The sequence below is a fragment of the Phaseolus vulgaris genome, chromosome 8 (assembly GCF_000499845.2).
Source record: "Phaseolus vulgaris cultivar G19833 chromosome 8, P. vulgaris v2.0, whole genome shotgun sequence".
NCBI classification, from domain to species: domain Eukaryota; kingdom Viridiplantae; phylum Streptophyta; class Magnoliopsida; order Fabales; family Fabaceae; genus Phaseolus; species Phaseolus vulgaris.
In genome coordinates this window covers 32700492-32724901 of record NC_023752.2, presented here as the reverse complement: position 1 = coordinate 32724901, position 24410 = coordinate 32700492, and the positions used below count along the sequence as shown (strand labels likewise).

Genomic DNA, 24410 nt, shown 5'->3' with positions numbered 1-24410 from the left:
TTTTTTGTCCTCAAACACAGATTCAAATACGTTTCATCCGCACTCGCCCTTGATCGTGAACAGTACTACCGTGGATCCAAACATAACATAGGGGAAAACAAGTTTTTTTTTTTCTTTTAAAATTTGAGAAACTATATTTTTTTTTTACTCTTAAACTAAAATATTTTTTGTTTTAAAATTGTCCAAAAATAATAAATATTCTTTTATTTAAAAAATCTTGTTTTTCAACTAATTACTTTTGTTAGTTTTTAGTATTTTTTTATTTTTATATTTTTCAAATGAATTCTACTATTTTTTTTATTTAACATTTTTCTGATTACTTGAATAAGTAATGCTTATACAACGTGATGGTTCAACCAAGTTTTATTGATGGCTTCTGGTGGCGCTTGGTGCTTTTATCAAAAAGTGTTGAATTACCTTTCTTCCGTTGCTTTTGATACTTACCAATGACTTTTAGCTAATGCGAATATTAAAATTCCTAGAAGTGACAACTAAAGTGGATAAAGTGCTTTTATTTATTTTATTTAGGTTTGATACTAAAATAAGATAAACTTTTATAAGTATACAACGATGCTAAATAACAAGAAGCGAGATTATTGATTCATGGAAGAAAACTTCTCGACACTTTTTTGAAGTCTCCCAAATGTCGATCACCACGTGTACAATCTGTGAACGAACACTGCCAGGATGTAACATCTTTGCAGATTGGTTATTTATGGCCTTAAGGCGTTACTTGGTTTAATACTGCAATGGTAGCATCAAACTGTAACTTTTAATGGGTACTCTTGGTCCCCCACAAGCAACAAATAAGACCCTTCTTCAATCACCAATGAACCAACTTCGTTTGCCATGCTAAGATGGTCACACGGGCTTAGCTCAAAACCCACTTGAGCAGTTTCCCCTGCATTTAAGTTCACACTTTGAAACCCCACCAATTGTTTCACCGGATTCCCTTTTCTCACTTGTCCCTTCTTCAAAAACAACAACACTGGATGCTTCCCTGCCATGTTACCATGATTTGTGACTCCCAAAGTGATTGACAATGACATGGATTGGCATGTTTGTTCTCCCAAGTCTGAAACCAGTTTGTAACGGATGGTTTCAGAATTTTCAGTCATCAAATGGGTGGAGGATTGGTTGATGTGGAGGGTGCTGTGTGAGAGAGAGAGGAGATTGTAGGAATATTTTGTGTAGCTTAGGCCATAGCCAAATTCATAGACCTTTGGACCAGTGTAAAATCTGTAGGTTCTCCCCGGGTAGCCTGAGGCTGGATCAGCTCTCATCCTCATATCAGTCATTGGTATTCTGATGAAATCCTTGGGGTACCAAGTAATTGGTAGTTTACCACCTGCATTGCAGTGATGAAAATAAATCACCCCATGATGTAGTATGTGTTATATACCTTGTGGGTCTGATGTGTTGTGTGTGTTCATATGGTGACAAATAAAGTGTAGTAGAAATTTACCTGGGTTATGGTCACCAAAGATAACTTGTGCCAGAGCCACTCCTCCAACTTCTCCTGGGTACCCGGCCCACAAGATTCCTCCAACTTTGTTATTAAACTTGGCTGAAGTGATATCCACTGGCCCTCCACACAACAGCACCAAAACAACTGGCCTCTTAGAAGCCTTGGCCACACTCTTGATCAACTCTTCTTGCTTCCCTGGCAAACCTAGGAATTCTCTGTCATGTGACTCCCTCTCTTGACTTTGATCCAACCCCATAACAAGCACCACATAATCCATCTTTTTTGCAACCTCCACTGCCTCTTCTATCCGTGCAGAGACACATTGTGGGCCATCATCACACCCAGGGTGGTAAGTGGTGTCCTTAGAATAGCCTTCAAAGCCTTGCAAAAGGGTCACCAATTTGCAAGGACGACCATAATAGTTTCCTAAGGAAACTAGAGACGAGGCATTGGCATTTGGGCCAATCACAGCAACACTGAGGCCTGTTTTTGGAAGTGGGAGAAGTGAATCAGTGTTCTTTAGAAGGACTATGCCATCTCTTGCTGCTTCAAGAGCAAGTTGGAGGTGTTCTTTGGAACACACTTCGTTGGGACCAATGGTGCCATAGGGAAGCTTCGTGGGGTTCCCATCAAATAGGCCTAGCCTCATTCTTATGGAGAATAGGTTCTGAAGAGCACGGTCGATCTGAGATATGGACAATTTTTTCTGCGACACAGCTGATTTTGCATGCTGAGTTATGTAATCACCACACTCTACATCCATCCCTGCAAATCAATGTTGATTTCTCTATAAGCCAATGATCACAATCCATCAAAATTACTTATGCCATGTACAATGGTGCTTCTCCAACACCCCTCTGACAAATTTCAAATTATATTATACAATTATATCACATGTAATTTTCTAAAATTATAAAACACACTAGACATAGCTGACCTTATTTGTATTAGTATAAACTTTTAAAAATAGAAGTAAATAAGTACATGATACAATTAGAATTATATGTAATATCTAACATAAATACATATACATATCTAACACAAATATAATATGATAAAACTACTATTTGGTCTTAATGTTATTTTCGTAACATTTAACCTTATATTTATATTAATAAATTACAATATCATGATTATTTTAAAAGACAAAACAAGGTGTCGGTGCATGTGATGATTGTCCCTGTATAAAAGTGGTTTAAAAATGTGTGGAGAAAAAAACTCACTAGTGGTGTGGGCCATTCCACATGACTTTGCTAGAAATATTGATTTGAAAAACAAACGTCAAAAGACAAGTGGGAAAATCATCATGCATTGTCAATATTAACACAATTACATAATTACCTTGTGATTGCATTTAGATAATATTACTCTTTGATTATCACATAAACAAAAATGGAAAAAAGATGTATGGATAAAGAATAGACAAAGGAGAATGCACTATATATATAATACCTGCCCTAAAGACATCGGCTATAGCATCTTCTGCTGTTTTTGCATAACCTTGTTTGTCGTGTATGATAGAGACTGCTCCACAATCTGACGTAATATATCTGAAATTTTGCAGTAGAAGAACTTGTTTTAGTTTTAGACGTCACTCTCAAATTTGGTTGTATCTTACCTTCAAAGACATGCAATGAAAAATCCAAATGTGGTAGTATAATGGAAAAAGAAGTTTCAACAGGAAAGAAAACAAGGTTGTACTCTTCCATTGACCCGTGATAGGTGATATATAATTATGGAGCATTGCTTTAAAAAGGGCCAAGCTAAGAACATACCCATCAAATTTCCATTGTTGTCTTGCGGTTTTGGTTAAGAGATTAAAATCTGCACAATTTGGAACTCCATTGACACGGTTGTAGGCACACATTATGCCACTGGCTCGACCTTGCTGAATGCAACTCTTGAATGGAGGTTGGTACGTGTCTGCCAAATCTTGCATTGAGACCTGAATCACAAAGGGTGTGGACAAAATTATGAAAAGTGCAAAAAGGGAAAAGGATTAGGTAGAGAGAGTAACCCGAAAGTAATCATATTATGAGAAGGTATGATCAATCACGTTTGTATATTTTTTTTTTCATAATTAAAATCAAAAAGTAAATTTTTAAATTATATATGCACTAATTTTAAATTATATATAAAATAATTTTCTTAATAAAAAACACAGGGACGTGATACATTCAAATTAATACAAAAAAATTGCATATAATTGACAATCATACAGCAAATTATTTAGGAATGAAATATTATAATTGACTGCTTGAACTTTGAAAAAAATAAATGTGACAAAAAAAATAATATTAAAATAAAACGAGGTTTTCAAAGTTCCGTTTTAGGCTATTTTCTTTTTAAATATCTAAAAGGTGCTAGAGTTAGTGGTAACATAAATGCTCCTTAACATATATTTGCAAATGTGTTTTTAATTATTAGATAAACTTTACTAAAAGTCATACCAAATCCTACTCCTTTGATTCCCAATCACGATTTTTTAATTTTTTTACCAACAAAAATACACTATTTTTATACTAATCCATAAAGTTAAGCAGTCCACTAATGCCATCAGAGCAATAAAATATCTTGTTTAATCATTAAAATATATTTTTTAAACTCAACAAAGATTTTTATTTAAGTAGATAGATGAAAAAAGGACTATTAATTCTTTCGAAAATTCAATTCAGTGTTTATTGTAGAATAAAAATTAGTTGTCGTCTTACGTTAATATACGTATTAAAAAAATAATAAAGAATCCAAATTCAGTTCTTCCATTGGAGTTACTATATATAAATATGTTAAGTAAAAAAGTGCTTCAAATTCCAAAAATGACAGATATCATGGTTCAGAGTTCCAAAAAAATGAATGAGTGGTATGGTAGCATGGAAGCAGAATAAGAAATAATTAATTAGTGATTATGGTGGAGAAAGCATGAAGAAAGAGTGATTTTAAGACAGTGAGTGAGAAAGAAGAGAGACTTACACGAGCATCGAAGACGAAGCGATCGAGGCCCTTCCATTGGTCCACATCATAGGCTGTGAAGTGCTTGCAACAAGCAGAAGCTTGAAGCCTCTCCCCAAGTTCCCCTCCTTCAAAGGAATCACCTTGAAGCCCTCTCACGTAAGCCACACTGTACTTTGCATTCATCAATGGGTCTTCTCCCACTGTCTCTTGCCCCCTGCCCCACCGTGGATCCCTGAAAACGTTAATGTTCGGAGCCCAAAACGTCATCCCTAAGGCTTGCCCTGCATTGTACACCGCCCTCGCTTCCCGGCCAATCGCCTTCACCACACACCAACCACAACAATAATATATTTTTAGAAAGTCTCACATCGGGCATTTAGAGCATTTAGAGGTACTGAAAAGTTGTTTAAGCTGACCTTGCTGATATTGTACCAGAGGTTTTGGTCGAAGGAAGCGGCAGTGAGAATGACTTGAGGGAAGCTGGTGGCGGACTTGATAGTGCCATTGAATCTGATGCCGAGGCCTGCGTCGGCGACACCGTGCAAAGCTTCGCTCCACCACTGGTATTTGGGGATGCCGAGTCGGGGAATCGCGGGCGCTGAGTTAACGAGTTGGGCGAGTTTCTCGTCGAGGGTGAGTTGCGAGACCAGGTCTTTTGCTCTCTGGGGGATAGGGAGTTTGGTGTTGCAGAATGCGTAGTACGGTGAGTTGGAGGAGGAGTCGCAGGAGTGAGGAGGCTGAGTTGACTCGGCAAGGAGAAGGGTGAGGAGAAGGAAAGAGGTGAAAAAGAATGCATTGGGAACTGAAGAGGGAGGGAGAGTCATGGTGTGAAGTGTGTTGGTTGTTTGGTAAAACAGAGTGTGAAAGGCGCGCCTCTCTGTGTAAGGTTCCACTTAGGATAACGTGATGCTCTGTAATGTCACTCAACTAGTAGGAAGAAAAAGCCTGTTTTTAACAGGGTGATCACCAAATAAAAAATATTTATTTTAAAATCATAATATATATTACTATATTATTAAAGTGGATTGTTAAGTCAAGGTTATATTTTGGAAGAATACCAACAAAACTTTTTTCTTTTACCACCTCCACATTTTCTCTTACTTTTATTTAAAAACTATATATAACAATAAAATATTAAATTAAAGTATTTAATTAAAATATAAATTTAATTATTAAATAAAAATTACTATCATTATTAGAAAATGAGAAACTATTACTTGCATATTATATTAGAAACTCCGAATATTATTATATTTAAAAAATTTAACATTAACAAAATACAGAAAAAAAAACATCACAGTGTAAGGTTGGACTTAGATAAGGTGGTGGTTCAGACTGCATTGTCAAGATCTCTAATGCCACTGGACAAGAACTCCGAATATTATTATATATAAAAAAATTAAATTCAAAAAAATATAAAGAAAAACATGTACTTGTGAATGACTTGGTCAAGTTTTTCTTTTCAAAAAAATTTAAACTTTTTCTTTAAAATTGAGTAATCAATAACCTCTTAAATTAGTCCTGAACAAATTACAAATGAAAGCACTTGTATAAGTGTTTTCAAAAATTAAATATAATAATTGTTATATATTTATCATCTAATTTTTGTCATTGCACCTCTTATTACGCCTTATTTCTCTGGTGTTTTGATTTGAAATTTTTTACCAGACATTCTTTATTGTGTGAATTGAGTTGTGACTAAGATTTGAGCATCAAAATCGTTCCACAAGATTTTCAATGAATTTTTTATTCATCATTGCCACAACTGAAAGAAAAGTTCGTTTCTGTGTGAAACTGTTTGATTACTTTCTAACTGAATACTCGTCTATTTGAGCGGAAATTTGTCGCGTTTCGTCCCAAATTCTGTTAAGATTCTTCCATAAGATTTCAACAAGAAATTCTTTTTGGGAAATTTTCCAGAAACTTCTTGCACTCCAAGGCGCTCCTCTTTCCAGATTTGCGAAATTTTGCCCTAGTTTCTGCAATTTTATTCTGAGTTCATATTGCGCTGAAAAGTTCCAAAAACACTTACACAGGTGCTTTCATTTGACGTTATCTAGTCAAAGAGGCACGTCCAAATAGAAAACACAGAAGAAGATATAAGGAAGAAAAACCAGGATGTTCTGTTTTCGAAAAAACAAGTTTTCCAGTTTTGTTTGCTTTCGGTCCAGGACTTATTACGCTTTATTCCTCGGGTGTTTTAATTTGAAATTTTTACCAGACATTCCTTATTGTGTGTATTGAGTTGTGGCTGAGATTTGAGCCTCAAATTCGTTCCCCAAGATTTGGAATCAGTATTTTATTCATCATTGCCACGATTGAAAGGAAAGTTCGTTTCTAGGTGAAACTGTTTGATCATTTCCTAACTGAATACTCGTACGTTTGAGTTAAAATTTGTCGCGTTTCATCCCAAATTTTGTTGGGATTCTTCCATAAGATTTCAACAAGAAATTCCTTTTGGAAAAGGTTTCAAAAACATGTTGCACTCCAAGGCGCTCCTCTTTCCAGATTTGTGAAATTTTGCCCTAATTTCTACAATTTTATTCTTAGTTCATATTGCGCTAAAATGTTCCGAAAACATTTACACAAGTACTTTCATTTGTCGTTTGTATCCAGTCAAAGAGGCACGTCCAAAAAGAAAACACAGAAAAATATAGAAGGAAGAAAAGCCAAGACGTTCTATTTTCGGAAAAAAAACAAGTTTTCCAGTTTTGTTTGCTCTCGGTCCGGGATTTATTACGCCTTATTCCTCGGGTGTTTTGATTTGAAATTTTTACGAGACATTCCTTATTGTGTGTATTGAGTTGTGGCTGAGATTTGAGCCTCAAATTCGTTCCCCAAGATTTGGAATCAGTATTTTATTCGTCATTGTCACGACTGAAAGGAAAGTTCGTATTTGTGTGAAATTGTTGTATCATTTTCTAACTGAATACTCGTCCGTTTTAGCTGAAATTTGTTGCGTTTCATCCCAAATTCTGTTGGGATTCTTCCAAAAGATTTCAACAAGAAATTCTTTTTAGAAAATGTTCCAAAAACTTCTTGCACTCTAAGGCACTCCTCTTTCCAAATTTGTGAAATTTTGCCTTAGTTTCTTGCAATTTTATTATGAGTTCATATTGCGCTGAAAAGTTCGGAAAACACTTAAACAAGTACTTTAATTTTTCGTTTGTATCCAGTCAAGGAGGCACGTCCAAAAAGAAAATACAGAAAAAGATATAAGGAAGAAAATTCAGGACGTTCTGTTTTTGGAAAAACAAGTTTTTCGGTTTTGTTTGCTCTCAATCTATGACTTATTACGCCTTATTCCTCGGGTGTTTTGATTTGAAATTTTTACGAGACATTCCTTATTGTGTGTATTGAGTTGTGGCTGAGATTTGAGCCTCAAATTCGTTCCCCAAGATTTGGAATCAGTATTTTATTCGTCATTGTCACGATTGAAAGGAAAGTTCGTATTTGTGTGAAATTGTTGTATCATTTTCTAACTGAATACTCGTCCGTTTTAGCTGAAATTTGTTGCGTTTCATCCCAAATTCTGTTGGGATTCTTCCAAAAGATTTCAACAAGAAATTCTTTTTAGAAAATGTTCCAAAAACTTCTTGCACTCTAAGGCACTCCTCTTTCCAAATTTGTGAAATTTTGCCTTAGTTTCTTGCAATTTTATTATGAGTTCATATTGCGCTGAAAAGTTCGGAAAACACTTAAACAAGTACTTTAATTTTTCGTTTGTATCCAGTCAAGGAGGCACGTCCAAAAAGAAAATACAGAAAAAGATATAAGGAAGAAAATTCAGGACGTTCTGTTTTTGGAAAAACAAGTTTTTCGGTTTTGTTTGCTCTCAATCTATGACTTATTACGCCTTATTCCTCGGGTGTTTTGATTTGAAATTTTTACCAGACATTTCTTATTGTGTGTATTGAGTTGTGGCTGAGATTTGAGCCTCAAATTCGTGCCACAAGATTTTCAATGAATATTTTATTCATCATTTCCACGACTGAAAGGAAAGTTCGTTTCTGTGTGAAACTGTATGATCATTTTCTAACTGAATACTCGTCCGTTTGAGCTCAAATTTTTCGTGTTTCCCCTCAAATTATGTTGGTATTCTTCCATAAGATTTCAAAAAGAACTTCTTTTTAGAAAATGTTCCAGAAACTTCTTGCACTCCAAAGCGCTCCTCTTTCCAGATTTGCAAAATTTTGCCCTAGTATCTGCAGTTTTATTCTGAGTTGACATTGCGCTGAAAAGTTTAGAAAACACTTACACAAGTACTTTCATTTGTCTTTTGTATCCAGTCAAGGAGGCACGTCCAAAAAGAAAACACAAAAAAAAGATATAAGGAAGAAAAGTCAGGACGTTCTGTTTTTGGAAAAACAAGTTTTCCAGTTTTTTTTGCTCTCGGTCCAAGACTTATTACGCCATATTCCTTGGGTGTTTTGATTTGAAATTTTTACCAGATATTCCTTATTGTGTGTATTGAGTTGTGTCTGAGATTTGAGTCTCAAATTCGTTCCACGTGATTTGCAATGATTTTTTTATTCAATATTGCCACGACTAAAAGGATGGTTCATTTTTGTGTGAAAATGTTTGATCATTTTCTAACTGAATACTTGTCCCTTTAACCTAAAATTTGTCGCGTTTCGTCCCAAATTCTATTGGGATTCTTCCATAAAATTTTAACAAGAATTTCGTTTTGGAAAATATTATAGAACTTCTTGCACTCCAAGGTGCTCTTCTTTCCAGATTTGCGAAATTTTTCCATAGTTTCTGCAATTTTATTATGAGGTCAGATTGCACTGAAAAGTTTCGAAAACACTTACACAAGTAATTTCATATGTCGCTGGTATCCAGTCAAGGAGGCACGTCCAAAAAGAAAACAAAGAAAAAGATATATGGAAGAAAAGTCAGGAAGTTCTGTTTTTGGAAAAACAAGTTTTCCAGTTTTGTTTACTCTCAGTCTGGGACTTATTACGCCTTATTCCTCGGGTGTTTTGATTTGAAATTTTACCAGATATTCCTTATTGCGTGTATTGTGTTGTGGCTGAGATTTGAACCTCAAATTTGTTCCACAAGATTTTGAATGAATATTTTATTCGTCATTGCCACGACTGAAATGAAAGTTCGTTTCTGTGTGAAACTATTTGATCATTTTCTAACTGAATACTGCTCCGTTAGAGCTAAAATTTGTCGCGTTTCATATGTCCTTTGAATCCAGTCAAGGAGGCACGTCCAAAAAGAAAACACAGAAAAAGATATAAGGAAGTAAAGCCAGGACGTTCTGTTTTCGGAAAAACAAGTTTTCCAGTTTTGTTTGCTCTCGGTCTGGGAATTATTATGCCTTATTCCTCGAGTATTTTGATTTGAAATTTTTATCAGCCATTCCTTATTGTGTGTATTGAGTTGTGGCTGAGATTTGAGCCTTTCATATGTCATTTGTATCCAGTCAAGGAGGCACGTCAAAAAAGAAAACACAAAAAAGTATAAGGAAGAAAAGGCAGGATGTTCTGTTTTCGGAAAAACAAGTTTTCCATTTTTGTTTTCTCTCGGTCAGGGACTTATTACGCCTTATTCCTCGGGTGTTTTGATTTGAAATTTTTACAAGACATTACTTATTGTGTGTATTGAGTTGTGACTCAGATTTGAGCCTCAAATTTGTTCCACTAGATTTGCAACGAATTTTTTATTCGTAATTGTCGCGACTGAAAACAAGGTTCGTTTTTGTTTGAAAATGTTTGATCATTTTCTAACTGAATACTCGTCTGTTGCCGTGTTTCATCCCAAATTATGTTGGGATTTTTCCATAAGATTTGAACAAGAAATTATTTTTTGAAAATGTTCCAGAAACGTCTTGCACTCCAAGGCGCTTCTCTTTCCAGATTTGTGAAATTTTGCCATAGTTTCTGCAATTTTTTATGAGTTCATATTGCGCTGAAAAGTTTCGAAAACACTTACACACGTACTTTCATATGTCTGTTGTATCCTGTCAAGGAGGCACGTCCAAAAAAAAAAAACACAGAAAAAGATATAAGTAAGAAAAAGGCATCTCGGTGCGTGATGTCTGACGCCAGCCTTTAAATCGATGAGCAAATTGTTAAAACAAAATTTTCAAAATTTTAAACTTTTTGGTCTAACAGAAAGTTAAACCTAGCATCTTAGTATTTTAGTGTTGAACACTAGATGATTTTTTTTAAAAAAATAAATTAATTAAAACACAATTTTTCTTATTTTTTACACTTTTTAAAATCAGTTTTAGATTATTGTAGGTAACTTTTAGATATATAAAAATTTAGAAGAGTTTTAAACATTTTTCTGAAAATGATTATCTTTCTATAAGTTTTGTATTTATATCGTAACACTGAAGTGATGATTATCTCGTCAAATTTTGTTTGAATTATTCTCTGAAATTATTCGAATAATAATTTTCAAAACATCATACTTACATTTCCAATAAGATTTTAAAAACATCATACTTACATTTCTAATAAAAGAACTCCCATTATAAAATAAATAAATATATAATTTAAGAAAAATGAAGAATTAAAATTATAATTTATTATAAAAATATGGTAGTTGCGTTATTATATAGTAGGTCTAAATTTAATTAGAATAACCTTTTTTTTTTGTTAGTGACTGATTTTGTTTGAATCGAACAGTAATAAATGGAATTAAGTAATTTAGTTTATAATTATTATTATCTTAAATTGTAGCGTGAGTTTGAAGTAATTAAAACATAAAATTTTAATGCATTGAAGAATTAAATATAGCAAGAATAAAGAAGGGTAATCTTTGTTTAGATTTTCTTTTCGGAAACAAAAAATTAATTATAGCAATAGGTAAAAAGTGAAAACAGTATATAATAATACGTTTGGCACTATTGCCAAATTACTTGATTTTCTTTCCATCTCTTAATCTTGCTTTCTTTGTCTGTCTGAATCGTTTGTTTGGAGACCAACATCGAAACAACAATGTCTGCTTCATCTCAATCTGGTTTTAAGAACCAAATAATGTTCAGTTCTCTTTCACCTTCTTCTGTCTTCCGAGAACTGTTTCCTTCTCCTCCCAAGTCTGTTGGAGTTAAGGTTCGGGAAGTCACACCCGCTGGTGGCAAAGTGCCCAAGATTGTGTTCGACTTTTCCAATCTACCGGAAGGGGAATCAGATCGACGGAAGAAGCTTCTGAATTCTATCGATAAAGTAGAAGAGCAGGTGCTTCAACAGTTGGAGATACTGAAGAACACCGCCAGTGCCAAGGAGGCAGAGAGGGCAAACCGAGTACGTATTTTGATGTCCATGAGGTGATGAAAGACCCATTTTGCATACCCTTTCTCTCTTCTACTTGAAGCTCCATCGTACACGATCTTGCATGCATTCTAGATAAGCCCTCTTGTGTTTTTCAGTCATTCTTTGATGGTTTTGGAATGGGGTTATGCTTAACGATTTCTCGTGTTACAGGGATCGTTGTTATTGCTTGCCACTCATTCATCACAGACCTTCATGCATTCCTCTTCTTATTTTCATCATTCTTTTAAGCTTTTTGGTATTTTAATATATCGAATTTTATCATTTTTCGGTAATTAATACTATAGGTATCCTTAAGATGTCTATAGTTGTTCTGCCTGATATTGATTTTAAATTGGAATTATGATGTATGGAGCACTATTCCAGTTCCATCAATAGTTGTTAACACTCCAGGTTTACAGAACAAGTTGTGGATGAGAAGCTTGGTTCAGAGAGTTACGGATGAATATTCCCAAGGTGTTCGGGTAAGAGTTTCATTAGTCTTTGAAAATTTGAAACCTCTGTCAACCTTATATGATATTTGTTGTTAGTTGTATATGGGGTTAATGAAGATTACTTGTCTTTATCATGATTCATCATGAAAATACCTAATCTGATGTTTTGGTTTCGGTGGATTGTCTGTGTTCTGATTTTCACACGTAGTGGACTAGTTTTGCTTCTCCATGTCACAGTTTCTCAATACATCGAATCTATGGCTTCCCAGACTTCAAAGAACAACTGTCAGATTGCAAAATATTTGTCTTCAATTTGTCTTCTTTATCAACTATGAAAGTACTTATGTATTATAATGTTTTGTGTTGCACTCTGGACCTAATCGTCAGGATTAATTTGCTGTGAAATATCTAATCCAGCAATTGCTCAGGTGTGTATATTTCTATACGTTTTGCATATTTTTAATCTGTTCTGCTTGTTTCAGGAGAATGAAAAATATAAGGGGATCAAGTTTATTGGGTAGCTGTTTAATTGGCTTTGTGGAAGGTGAAAGAAGCAAGTGTGGAATAATCAAGAGTTGAATAAACAAGCATTTTTCACTCTCCATCTCAGTGGCTTAACTGCAAGCAAAAGGGGTTCCTTGGGAGATCAACCAGTGGTTGGTTGTTTCTTCTCTTTTATTGGTTTCCATTGTTCCTTGTAGGCTGAAGCTATGGGGTTATCTAGCCATGAAAATCCATATCTCTAAGGGATTCACTAAGCTATGGATTCAATGCTACTCACATATTATCATCCAAGCTGCTTTTCACAATACTAAGTAATTGTTTGGAGAATAGCACTCATATTTTGTATTTTAATAGATTTCAAGGTTTAATTTGTATGGCTTAATTGTACAAGATTCCAAGTTTTTTTCTAATTGATGAGATAATGTTCTTCGATCTTAGTATTTTCAGATATGGCTGGTTTTGCATATATTTATTAATATTTATAAATATATATATATATATATATATGTGTGCGCGCGCGCGTTCCTGCTAGGGAGATGGAACCTAGAGAACTATTGAAGTCTTCTTCTCCTTCCTTCGGTCGGGCAGGTGGCTGGGTGATGAACTGGGATTCTTCTCGTCCTCCTACTTATCCTTCGACACTCGGCACTCGGTCGTCGGGTGAACACCGGATGGTGGGGTACCTGCGAAGGCACTCCGACGCTCAAGTCAGTAAAGTGGGTGGTCAGCTCTCAGGTAGGTGAACAGTAATAAATGACATACCTTACTCCTTGGAATGCGTGCTATTTATATTATTCTAATGGGCCTACCTTGTTGGGCCCGTTTATCAAGGTGGATACCGCTTAGGGTTGCATTACCTAGTTCTTGAAGATGGATTAGCTTCACTGATCTCGCTTTGAACGTTAATTGTAATGGGGTTCGGCCATCGGCCAAATTCCCATGGTAAGGGTCGGCCATCGGCCAAATACATGTGGTCTTCGGCCGTCTCAGTTAAGTCTTCTAAGGTCTCGGCCTCTCGGCCAAGTCTCCAAAGGTGTTGGCCTCTCGGTCTCTCGGCCAAGTCTTCAAAGGTCTCGGCCTCTCGGTCTCTCGGCCAAGTCTTCAAAGGTCTCGGCCTCTCGGTCGCTCGGCCAAGTCTCCAAAGGTCTTGGCCTCTTGGTCTCTCGGCCAAGTCTTCAAAGGTCTCGGCCTCTCGGTCTCTCGGCCTCTCGGTCTCTCGGCCAAGTCTTCAAAGGTCTCGGCCTCTCGGTCTCTCGGCCAAGTCTTCAAAGGTCTCGGCCTCTCGGTCGCTCGGCCAAGTCTCCAAAGGTCTTGGCCTCTCGGTCTCTCGGCCAAGTCTCCAAAGGTCTCGGTCGGGTTGACTGGGGCATCGGGCAGCCAGGTGGGTCCCAGCCTCGCCCAGTACCGGTACACTTGCACCCAGGCTCAAGGGCAGATGCGTAAAGTTATGTCCGATGAGTCTTAAATAATGGGAGTCGGTCGGTCTCCCTTGGTCGTGCGGGTATTCCACTTCTCGAGGTGTGATGTGACTTGGGCGGCGTGACGTGACCTTTGGTGACGTGATATGATTGGCATTAATGAGGGGTTTTTCGGGCGGGAAGTATTGTGAACCGTTGAATCTAAAAAGATCTAACGGTTGAGATCGATTCGACGCTTCGAATTCCGAGGCCCATGGGCCCTATAAATAGGGGTCTTCAACAGTGTCGACACCTTGCATTTTCTGAGTTAGTTTACTAGATAGCCGAGCCTCCCATCGCCCACTGCTCTGAGAACCGAGTGACCGTTCGGCCTTTTTACCAAGCTTTGCCTTCGTATTCCCTTTCTTTTCTCACAAAGGTTAGTGATGTCAAATGTGTCTCGGTCAACGTCTCCCTCGTCCGGTCATTCCTCCCCCCCTCTCGGTCGTCCTTTTCCTGCCCTCGGGCTTTCTTCCACTTCGTCAACTTCTTTGTCAACATCTTCATCAACCTCTTCATCTGCCACCGATTCTTTATCGGTTGGGGTGGCTGAGGTGCCACCCATGGTAGAGGTGGTTAGGGGGACGACCCGGTTAACGCTGTTGACCGATCGGATTCCCCCCTTACCATCGTGGTTGCCTAGCCAGAGTCTCCCCCCGCCAGCGTTGGCGACCAGCCGGGATCACCCCCGACGGCCGTCCCACTTGCGGATTTTAGTTGGGTGGATCCTAGGGTTGTTGAGTTCTCGTCCACTTATGACACCGAGAAGTCTGTGGCCAAGTTTTTGGCTAAGTAAGTACCCGGTGTTGAAAGCGGGCGAGGGTTCTGACGATTCCAGGGATCCAGACTACTTCAGGATCCTGCCTTGTGGGCCGATCGAGCGGGTGTGTATGGATCGGGCTGGTGCCGGTCCTCCTTTCTTTTATATGTATGCTTGTTTCTTTTCCGACCTTCATGTATCCCTCCCCTTTGATAAGTTCACAATGGGCGTCCTTCGGGCACTCAACGTGGCCCCCACCCAAGTACACCCAAATACATGGGCGTCCCTTCAGGCATTTCGCTTGTTGTGTGACGTCATGCGACTTCGCCCAACCCCCTCTTCTTTTCTTTGCTATTACGGCTCTCATCCCGGTCGCCTTGCCTCTTGGCTCTCTTTGGCCGGTCGGCCAGGGCATGTCTTGTTCGACCCTTTCGCGATCTCGTACAAGAGGTTTAAAGAAAGGTTCGTCAAGGTCGTCATTCGACCTGAGGCGACGGCCTTTTTCTTTGACCGAGCAGGTCGGCCTCGGTTCCCCCTGTATTGGACTTCCAAGCCTAAGGATTTTAAGTCTTGGCCGAGGCCGACGGAGGGTGAGGAGGAGGTGGAGATTCTCTCCTTCTTCGATGCACTCCCAAGGAAGCTTCCTTGCCGATCGTTGATTGGTGCATATACCGAGACAGCGCGTTGGGCGGCCATTAGGGGTATGGGGGCTCATCCTTTGTTGTGTCGGTCGGTGTTTTTACTGCCGTTGTTCTAACTTATGTTTTTTGGTTTGCAGCTACGATGGTTCAAGAGAAGCCGGCAGGCGTCAGCGTCCTTGACAAGTATCGGGAAAGGGCGGCTGCTCGAAAGGGGCGCCAAAGTATTGACGTTATTCCTGCGACCGCCCATGGCGCTGGAAGGGGCGAGGCTGGTCCCTCCCATAAGTCCAAGAAGAGGCCGAGGGATGGAGGCAACATTGCTACCACCCACCGTTCCCCCGGCTCTCTGCCGACACCGCCTCCTTGTCGTGAGGCTGCCGAGGCGGTCCCTCTGTCCCCCCGGCGCGTGGAGCAAGCGTCCGGGCATCAGGCTGGCTGCCAACGGCCTTCGTCCTCGGCCCTGGATCTTCTTGGGGGGAATCACAGGTTCATGCGCAGAGTTCGCGTGGCTCTCCCCGAGGGGACTCGGGAGTCGCTCCGGTCGGTCGCCCCAATTGACTTGGTGAGGAGCGGCCTAGAACTTATGTGCCGGTCGATCGTCCTCGTTGAGCACGGGGTTGAAGGCCACGACTGGCATGCCGAGGAAATTTCTCGGTTGGAGCAGGAGTTGGCCGAGGCTCGTGAGAATTTGAAGCGGTCTTTGGCTGCTAATGACGACCTCTCGGCCAGCGTTGCCCGGGAGGCTGCCGGAAGGGAGCTCGCCGCGAAGGATGCTGCTGAGGCGAGGCGGCTTTTGGCTTCGGCCAAGGAGGAGGCTCTAAGGGCGGCGGCTGAAGTCGTCGAGGTTAAGAAGACGGCCGAGGAGAAGCTCTCATCCTCGGCCGCTGAGTTGGCCGCCCTCCAAACCACAAAGGAGCAGGTCGAGGCTGAGCTCGACCAAAATTATGAGGAGTCGGAGGAGTTGCTCAAGCAATGCTTCGACCGAGCGGTGCGCCAAGCCCACGTGCTTTATGGGGGGCCGCCAGCCTCTGGTAACTTTGACATGGATTATGAGGTTTACCAGGGTCGGTTGGTACCAAGTTCTGAGGTGGCTGCGCTGGTCGCCCAAGAGAATGAGCCGGCCGGGACCGAGGCGGGGAAGGCCGAAGCTCAGGGTGGAGAGGCCGAGACCGGGATCGAAGAGGGTGAATGTGTTGAGATTCAAGATTAGGCGTGCCTTTGGCCGGGTTGTGGCCTTTTCTTTGTTTTAGCATTCTCTGAGGCCGGAGTGTCGCCTCCTTGTTTTGTTTTTTGATGTAATGCCCATATTCTAATATATCGTTCAGTTTTCATTTTGCAATGACTTTCATAAGATTTACCAAGTTATATAAACGGTCTTCCATTGATTCGGGCGGTCGGCCATAAATTCGAGCAAGTAATATATGGGCGATCGGCCATTAATTGCGAGCGTTAAACTCGAGCAAGTAAAATATGGGCGACCGGCCATAACTGCGAACGTCGAAATTCGAGCAAGTAATATATGGGCGATCGACCATTAATTGCGAGCGTTAAACTCGAGCAAGTAAAATATGGGCGATCGGCCATAACTGCGAACGTCGAAATTTGAGCAAGTAATATTTGGGCGATCTGCCATTAATTGCGAGCGTTAAACTCGAGCAAGTAAAATATGGGCGATCGGCCACTAATTGCGAATGTTGAATTCGGGCAAGTAAAATATGGGCGATCGGCCACTAATTGCGAATGTTGAATTCGAGCAAGTAAAATGTGGGCGATCGGCCATTTGTTCGTGATTTTCATTTAGACAAGAATGGTCGGTCGGCCATTTTATTTTGATTTTTAATCGAGGTGAAAACGGGCGGTCGGCCATTAATTGCGATGTTAATCGAGCAAATTTGGTGAGCGTTCGGCCGGCACTTGCGATGTTAATCAAGCAAGTGGGCGTTCGGCCAATACTTGCGATGTTAATTGAGCAAGTTTGGTTGGCGATCGGCCGACACTTGCGATGTTAATCGAGCAAGCGGGCGTTCGACCAATACTTGCGATGTTAATCGAGCAAGTTTGGTTGGCGATCGGCCGACACTTGCGATGTTAATCGAGCAAGCGGGCAGTCGGTCGGCCGACACTTGCGATGTTAATCGAGCAAGCGGGCGTTCGGCCAATACTTGCGATGTTAATCGAGCAAGTTTGGTTGGCGATCGGCCGACACTTGCGATGTTAATCGAGCAAATTTGGTGAGCGTTCGGCCGGCACTTGCGATGTTAATCAAGCAAGTGGGCGTTCGGCCAATACTTGCGATGTTAATCGAGCAAGTTTGGTTGGCGATCGGCCGACACTTGCGATGTTAATCGAGCAAGCGGGCGTTCGACCAATACTTGCGATGTTAATCGAGCAAGTTTGGTTGGCGATCGGCCGACACTTGCGATGTTAATCGAGCAAGCGGGCAGTCGGTCGGCCGACACTTGCGATGTTAATCGAGCAAGCGGGCGTTCGGCCAATACTTGCGATGTTAATCGAGCAAGTTTGGTTGGCGATCGGCCGACACTTGCGATGTTAATCGAGCAAGCGGGCAGTCGGTCGGCCGGCAGTTGCGATGTTAATCGAGCAAGCGGGCGTTCGGCCAATACTTGCAATGTCATCGAGTAAGTTTGGTGGGTGGTCGGCCGACACTTGCGATGTTAATCGAGCAAGTGTAGGTGGCGGTCGGCCATTGCTTGTTCGGTAGAATATTTCCAATACTTTTGATGAAAACGCCTCGTTAAAACCTCCCTGGTTGGGTGAGGAAAGAGTGCGTGATTTTATTGATTTTAGCTGTAATAGAACTTGAGGTGCGTGGCATTCCACGTCCTCGGTACAATTTTTCCTGAAAGCCATTCTAGATGATAGGCTCCTCCTTGTGCGACTTCTCGGACTCGGAAAGGCCCCTCCCAGTTGGATGAGAATTTCCCTTCATTTTTTCTTGCATCGCTGCGCATTCTCCAGACGAGATCACCCTTCTGGAAACCTCTCGGCCGGACTTTGGTGTTGTACCGTCTGGACGCCCGGGCTTTGCAGGCAGCCTCCCGAATCTTGCTTTTGTCACCGAGCTCACTTATCAGGTCGAGGTTGACCGCTAGGCTTTCCTCGTTTAGGGTGAGATCGAACATTTGTCGTCGTATGGTGGGCTCGGCCACCTCAACTGGGATCATGGCCTCGGTCCCGTACGTCAGGCTGTAGGGTGTTTCCTGTGTGGTAGTTTGGGGGGTGCATCTGTACGCCCAAAGTACCTCGATCAGTTCCTCGGTCCATCGGCCCTTTGCTTTGCCCAGTCGCTTCTTCAGCTCGTTGAGTATGACCTTGTTGGCGGCCTCGGCCTGCCCATTGGTTTGTGGGTGTTCCACCGAGGCCGTGATGGACTTGATGCCCAGGTCGTCATAGAAGGACTGTAGGCCTCGGTCAGTGAACTGTCGGCCATTGTCAGTTACTATTGTGTGTGGGACGCCGAATCGGCAGACAATGCTCCTCCATACGAAGTTTTGTACATTCTTCGACGAGATGGAGGTGAGGGGTTCGGCCTCGATCCATTTTGTGAAGTAGTCGACTCCCACCAGGAGGAACTTGGTCTGCCCCTTCCCTGGGGAGAATGGACCGATAATGTCCATCCCCCACATGGCGAACGGCCACGGGGAGATGATGCTGTGCAGTTCTTCCGGCCTGGTGTGGTGGAGGGGGCCGAACTCTTGGCACTTGGCGCATTTCTTCACGAATTCAGCACAGTCGCCCTGTATGGTCGGCCAGTAGTAGCCGGCTCTCAAGACCTTGGCGGCCATCGTCCTCGCCCCAGCGTGATTTCCGCAGATTCCCTCATGGATCTCGGCCAGAACGTACTCGGCCCTTTTATTGGTGATGCATTTTAGCAAGGGGGTCGAGTAGCCTCTCCGGTACAAATCTTCGTTGATCATGGTGTACCGGGTGCATTGTTGCTTCATCGCCTTCTCTTGGTCGGCCTTGCATGTGCCATCCGTTAGGTATTGGATGACGGGTGTCATCTAGTTGTCGACCTCGGCCTCTTCCTCTTTTATAGCTAGACACTCGGCCTCGGCCTCCGTCACACTAGGGTGTCTCAGCCATATTTGTATGACTAACCTCTGATGGCTCTTCTTTTTTGTGACCGAGAGCTTGGATAGGATGTCGGCCCTTTTGTTGTCCTCCCTCGGTATGTGTTGCAAGGGTGCTTTGCTGAAGCGGGCGATACTGTTTTTGGCTGCGTGGTAGTACCGCTGCAGCAAAGGCTCTTTAACCTCGAAATCTCCATTGACTTGGCCGACCATCACCTGGAGTCGCTTTTGCATGTAACCTCGCGCGCTCCCATGTCGTAGGCTAGGTTCAGCCTGGCCAGCAAGGCTTCGTACTCGGCCTGGTTGTTGGTCGCCCGGAATCCAAACTCGAAGGCTTGTTCCAAGAAGAGGTCGCCCGGCCCCTCTAGGACGACTCCCACTCCACAGCCTGTTTTATTTGAGGAGCCGTAGAGAGTCCACCCGCCCGAGAGGGTGGGTAGCGGTGTCAGCTCGACCGAGAAGTCGGCCAAGCATTGAGACTTGATGGCGCCCCTCGGCTCATAGCGTATGTCGAACTCGGAGAGTTCGACCGACCATCCTATCATCCTCCCTGCAAGGTCCGGTTTAGATAAAATTTTGAAAATAGGGTAGTCGGTTCTTACAGTTATGGAGTGATTTTGGAAGTAGGGGCGCATCCGCCTTGCCGTGAGGACGAGTGCGAGAGCCACCTTCTCAATCATCTGATATCGGGTCTCGGCCGAGTGGAGGGTTCGGCTGACAAAGTATACGGGTCGCTCCTCGCCCTCGGCTTCCTGCACTAGGGCAGCGCTGACTGCTTCTTCCGAGACTGCTACATATAACAGGATTGGGTTGTCGGGCCTCGGCTTCTGGATGACGGCCGGGGATGTGAGGAACCCCTTGAATTGTTTGAATATTTCCTCACATTGGTCGTCCCAGACGAATTTTTTGCCCTTTTGGAGCAACTGGACGATCGGCCTCGTCCTCTCGGCCAGGCGGGGGACAAATCGAGAGAGGACGGCCAACCGCCCAAGGAGTTGTTGTACCTCCTTCACGGTGTTCGGACTTCTCATGTTGAGTATGGCCTGACATTTGTCGGGGTTGGCCTCTATCCCTCGGTGGGTGAGCATGAAGCTTAGGAACTTTCCTCCCTCCACCCCGAAAGTACATTTCTCGGGGTTGAGTTTCATGTTGACTCCCCTTAGAGCCCTGAAGACCTCGTCCAGATCCTTCAGATGTTGCTCGAACGAGTCGGACTTCACGACTATGTCGTCCACATAGACTTCTACCGCCTGGCCTATCAGACCCTTGAAAACTTTGTCCATGAGACGCTGGTAGGTCGCCCCTGCGTTCTTGAGGCCGAACGGCATGACCTCGTAGTAGTAGTTGGCGTCGGCCGTCATGAAGGTCGTCTTCTCCTTGTCCCTCGGATGCATGCTTATCTGGTTATAGCCAGAGTAAGCGTCCAGGAAGCTCATAATTTTGAGGTCGGCCGCCCCATCCACCAGGCGGTCAATGTTCAGGAGGGGGTAGGTGTCCTTCGGACATGCGCTGTTGATGTTTATGTAGTCGACGCACATCCTCCAGTTACCGTTAGGCTTGGTGACCATGACGACGTTGGCCAGCCATGTCGTGTATCGGGCCTCCCTTATGAATCCGGTCGACAGGAGCTTGCCGGCTTCCTCCTTCACCGCGAGATATTTTTCGTTGCCCAAGTCCCTCTTCTTTTGGGAGATCGGGCGGGCTTCCTTGAATATTGACAACCGATGGGTGATGACATCGGGGCTCACACCCGGCATGTCGGCCGGCGTCCAAGCGAACATGTCGATATTCTTTTTTAGTGCGGCATGCATGATCTCGGCCTCGGCCGCTGCCAAGGCTGTTCCTACAGCCGTGCTGTGTTCTTCGTCGAGGAGGGGGACTCTCCTTAGCTCTTCTCTCGCCTCCAGTCTGTCTTCGGTCGCCCGGGGATCGAGGTCCACCAACGCCACGGTTGGCTTGATTTCCCTCGGTCGGTCCTTCCTGGGGGAGCGGTCTTTTCGGGAGGACTTCCTTACTCTAAGGGGAGAGGTGTCGGCCCTTAAAGGTTCCACCCGGAGGCTCTCGGCGTAGCACTGTCGCGCTTCTTTCTGGTCTACGTGGACCGTGAGAATGTCCCATGTTCTTGAGGGGAACTTCATTGCGAGGTGAGGGGTTGATACTATGGCCATCAGCCGGTTGATGGATGGTCGGCCGAGGAGGATGTTGTAGGAAGTGTTGGCGTCAATGACCAGGTATCGGATTTTGATGGTCCTGGTGCTCTTCCCTTCTCCGAAGGTGGTGTACATCTCGATATAACCCTTGGTACCCACCCTCTCGCCCGAGAATCCTACCACGTGGTCGTCGTATGGCATCATCTCGGTCTCGGCTAACCTCATAGCCTTGAAAGTTTTCCAGTAGAGGATGTCTACTGAGCTTCCTTGGTCCACAAGTGTCTTTCGTATGGTAAATCGGTCTATGTCGACCGCTATTACCATCGGGTCGTCCAGCTGGCGGTACCTTTAAAGTCTTCGTCCGTGAACGTGATGGGTGGCATCCTCGGTCGGAACGCCACAGCGTTTACCTGGTGTACCGCCCGGAGGTGCTTCTTTCAGGCGTTGTTTGTGTTTCCTCCCCCGGCAAAGCCGCCGGCTATAGTGTTGATAACCTCTCGGTTACCTCTCCTATCGACCTCCCTGGGGGGATCGTCTCTTCGAGGGGGATCGGCCCTTGCGGGTTGCCGGTCGCCTCTGTTATTTTGGTTTTCTCGGTCGCGCTGAGGTGACCTCGTCCGCCTGGGTGGATCCGCCCGGCCGGGTGGGTCTCGGCCATTCCTGACGAAACGGCGGAGATGCCCAGCCTGGATAAGTTCCTCGATCTTATCCTTAAGGGCCTGACACTCGTCGGTTGAGTGTCCGGTGTTTTGGTGGTACCGACACTGCTTCCTCCGGTCGGCGTTATTTGGGCTGGCCACCTTCCTTGGGGGAGGGATCAGCTCAGCGTTGAGGGCTTCGTCCAGAATCCTCCCCCGCTCGGTCGTCAGGGGTGTATACCTTGAGAACCGGATCGGTTGGTCTCGATTTTCCCGGCGTCGGTCGTTCCTTTGACCCGGCCGCCCCTGACGATCCTTCTCTTCCTTGTTTTTCTCCCCACCGGCCTCGGCACGGGCCTGGTTACAGAATTCTCTTAGCTCTTCCAGCTGCATGTACTTAGCAGCTCTCTTTCTCAGCTCGTCCAGGCTGTCGGCCGGCTGCATGCACAGGTTGTCGGCAAAGGGCCTCGGACGCAGGGCCGTCAGCATGTGGTGCATGGCGACGTCCGGACTCAGATTCCGGATGCTCATCGCCACTTTACTGAACCTATCCACGAAGGTTCTCAGCGACTCTCCCTTCTCTTGGCGGATGCCTACCAGAGCGATGGAGGTCAGATGGTGCGGCCGGCTGGTCGCGAACTGCGTTTCGAACTTTGCGACGAGCGTGGTAAAGCTGTCGATGGAGTTGGGTGAGAGCGTGGTGAACCAACTAAGGGCTGCACCCTTCAAGGATGGGGGGGAACACTCGGCACAAGACGACGTCGTCCGAGGTGTAGAGACTCATATGGGTGGTGTAGGCGTCCATATGCTCGTCCGGGTCGGTCGACCCGTCGTATCGGTCTCGGTTGAAACCCTTCCACCTCTCAGGAAGTGGGACTTCGATGATGTTGTTTGTAAAGGGATGTCGGCGGTTCGGGTCGGCTGTCAGGGTCGTCCGGGTGGACCTGATTAGGCACGACTCGTCGCCCATCTCAGTCTCGCGGGGAGGGGGTCGGCCTCTCGTCCCCTCGGCCACATCCGGGTTGGGGGGAGAGGTGTAGGACTTGCCGACCACGTTCGCCGGTATGACAGAGGGTCCTCCCTCCCCCAGCTTCTTTCTCATATCTTCGTTCTCCCTGAGGAGAACTTGCAGCTCTTGCTCATTTTTCTGAGCGGCCTCCTTGGCCTTTCTTCGCATCTCGGCCATCTCCCTCTGGAGAGACAGCAGCTGCATTGTTTGGTCGGCTTCAGTCATTCTTTCCATGCTTCTTGTTGAAACCATCTACTTTTTTCCTTCAGCTAGTTTCCCTCGGCCCCACGGTGGGCGCCAATTGTTCCTGCTAGGGAGATGGGACCTAGAGAACTATTGAAGTCTTCTTCTCCTTCCTTCGGTCGGGCAGGTGGCTGGGTGATGAACTGGGATTCTTCTCGTCCTCCTGCTTATCCTTCGACACTCGGCACTCGGTCGTCGGGTGAACACCGGATGGTGGGGGTACCTGCGAAGGCACTCCGACGCTTAAGTCAGTAAAGTGGGTGGTCAGCTCTCAGGTAGGTGAACAGTAATAAATGACATACCTTACTCCTTGGAATGTGTGCTATTTATATTATTCTAATGGGCCTACCTTGTTGGGCCCGTTTATCGAGGTGGATACCGCTTAGGGTTGCATTACCTAGTTCTTGATGATGGATTAGCTTCACTGATCTCGGTTTGAGCGTTAATTGTAATGGGGTTCGGCCATCGGCCAAATTCCCATGGTGAGGGTCGGCCATCGGCCAAATACCTGTGGTCTTCGGCCGTCTCAGTTAAGTCTTCTAAGGTCTCGGCCTCTCGGCCAAGTCTTCAAAGGTCTCGGCCTCTCGGCCAAGTCTTCAAAGGTCTCGGCCTCTCGGTCTCTCGGCCAAGTCTTCAAAGGTCTCGGCATCTCGATCGCTCAGCCAAGTCTCCAAAGGTCTTGGCCTCTCGGTCTCTCGGCCAAGTCTTCAAAGGTCTCGGCCTCTCGGTCTCTCGGCCAAGTCTTCAAAGGTCTCGGCCTCTCGGTCT

At 43.9% G+C, this 24410-nt stretch overlaps 3 protein-coding genes across 6 annotated transcripts; 1 reads left to right on the top strand and 2 right to left on the bottom strand.

Moving 5' to 3' along the window:
* Window positions 1-574: 574 nt before the first annotated feature.
* On the bottom strand, window positions 575-5362 carry LOC137824291 (probable beta-D-xylosidase 7). Its single transcript, XM_068629866.1, has 6 exons — window positions 4837-5362; window positions 4439-4738; window positions 3244-3413; window positions 2921-3018; window positions 1466-2233; window positions 575-1348 (listed from the first exon to the last, which is right to left on the bottom strand). Exons 1-6 carry the CDS (start codon window positions 5242-5244, stop codon window positions 759-761), a joined length of 2334 nt encoding a protein of 777 aa, XP_068485967.1. The 5' UTR covers window positions 5245-5362; the 3' UTR covers window positions 575-758.
* Window positions 5363-11304: 5942 nt separating this feature from the next.
* Window positions 11305-13087, top strand: LOC137826657 (protein POLYCHOME-like). 4 transcript variants are annotated; one of them, XM_068632724.1, is made up of 3 exons: window positions 11305-11685; window positions 12114-12176; window positions 12629-13087. In XM_068632724.1, exons 1-3 carry the CDS (start codon window positions 11380-11382, stop codon window positions 12665-12667), a joined length of 408 nt encoding a protein of 135 aa, XP_068488825.1. In that variant the 5' UTR covers window positions 11305-11379; the 3' UTR covers window positions 12668-13087. The 4 variants fall into 4 exon arrangements, 2 of the variants coding, with proteins under 2 accessions (XP_068488825.1, XP_068488826.1); XM_068632725.1 differs by having other exon boundaries at window positions 11305-11708; window positions 12106-12176; XR_011083565.1 differs by having other exon boundaries at window positions 11350-11708.
* Window positions 13088-22189: 9102 nt separating this feature from the next.
* Window positions 22190-22921, bottom strand: LOC137824964 (uncharacterized). Its single transcript, XM_068630634.1, has one exon. The coding sequence runs from the start codon at window positions 22919-22921 to the stop codon at window positions 22190-22192; it is 732 nt and encodes a 243-aa protein (XP_068486735.1).
* Window positions 22922-24410: the final 1489 nt, after the last annotated feature.

Bases quoted from the DNA above. Each gene is read 5' to 3' on its own strand.
- LOC137824291 (XM_068629866.1), bottom strand. From the start codon at position 5,244: ATGACTCTCCCTCCCTCTTCAGTTCCCAATGCATTCTTTTTCACCTCT. The intron at 3,414-4,438 runs GTAAGTCTCTCT...TTTGTGATTCAG, and splicing joins GCTTCGTCTTCGATGCTCGT to GTCTCAATGCAAGATTTGGC. The intron at 2,234-2,920 runs GTATTATATATA...ATTGATTTGCAG, and splicing joins AGCCGATGTCTTTAGGGCAG to GGATGGATGTAGAGTGTGGT.
- LOC137826657 (XM_068632724.1), top strand. From the start codon at position 11,380: ATGTCTGCTTCATCTCAATCTGGTTTTAAGAACCAAATAATGTTCAGT. The intron at 11,686-12,113 runs GTACGTATTTTG...CCAGGTTTACAG, and splicing joins AGGCAGAGAGGGCAAACCGA to AACAAGTTGTGGATGAGAAG. The intron at 12,177-12,628 runs GTAAGAGTTTCA...TGCTTGTTTCAG, and splicing joins AATATTCCCAAGGTGTTCGG to GAGAATGAAAAATATAAGGG.
- LOC137824964 (XM_068630634.1), bottom strand. From the start codon at position 22,921: ATGAGCATCCGGAATCTGAGTCCGGACGTCGCCATGCACCACATGCTG.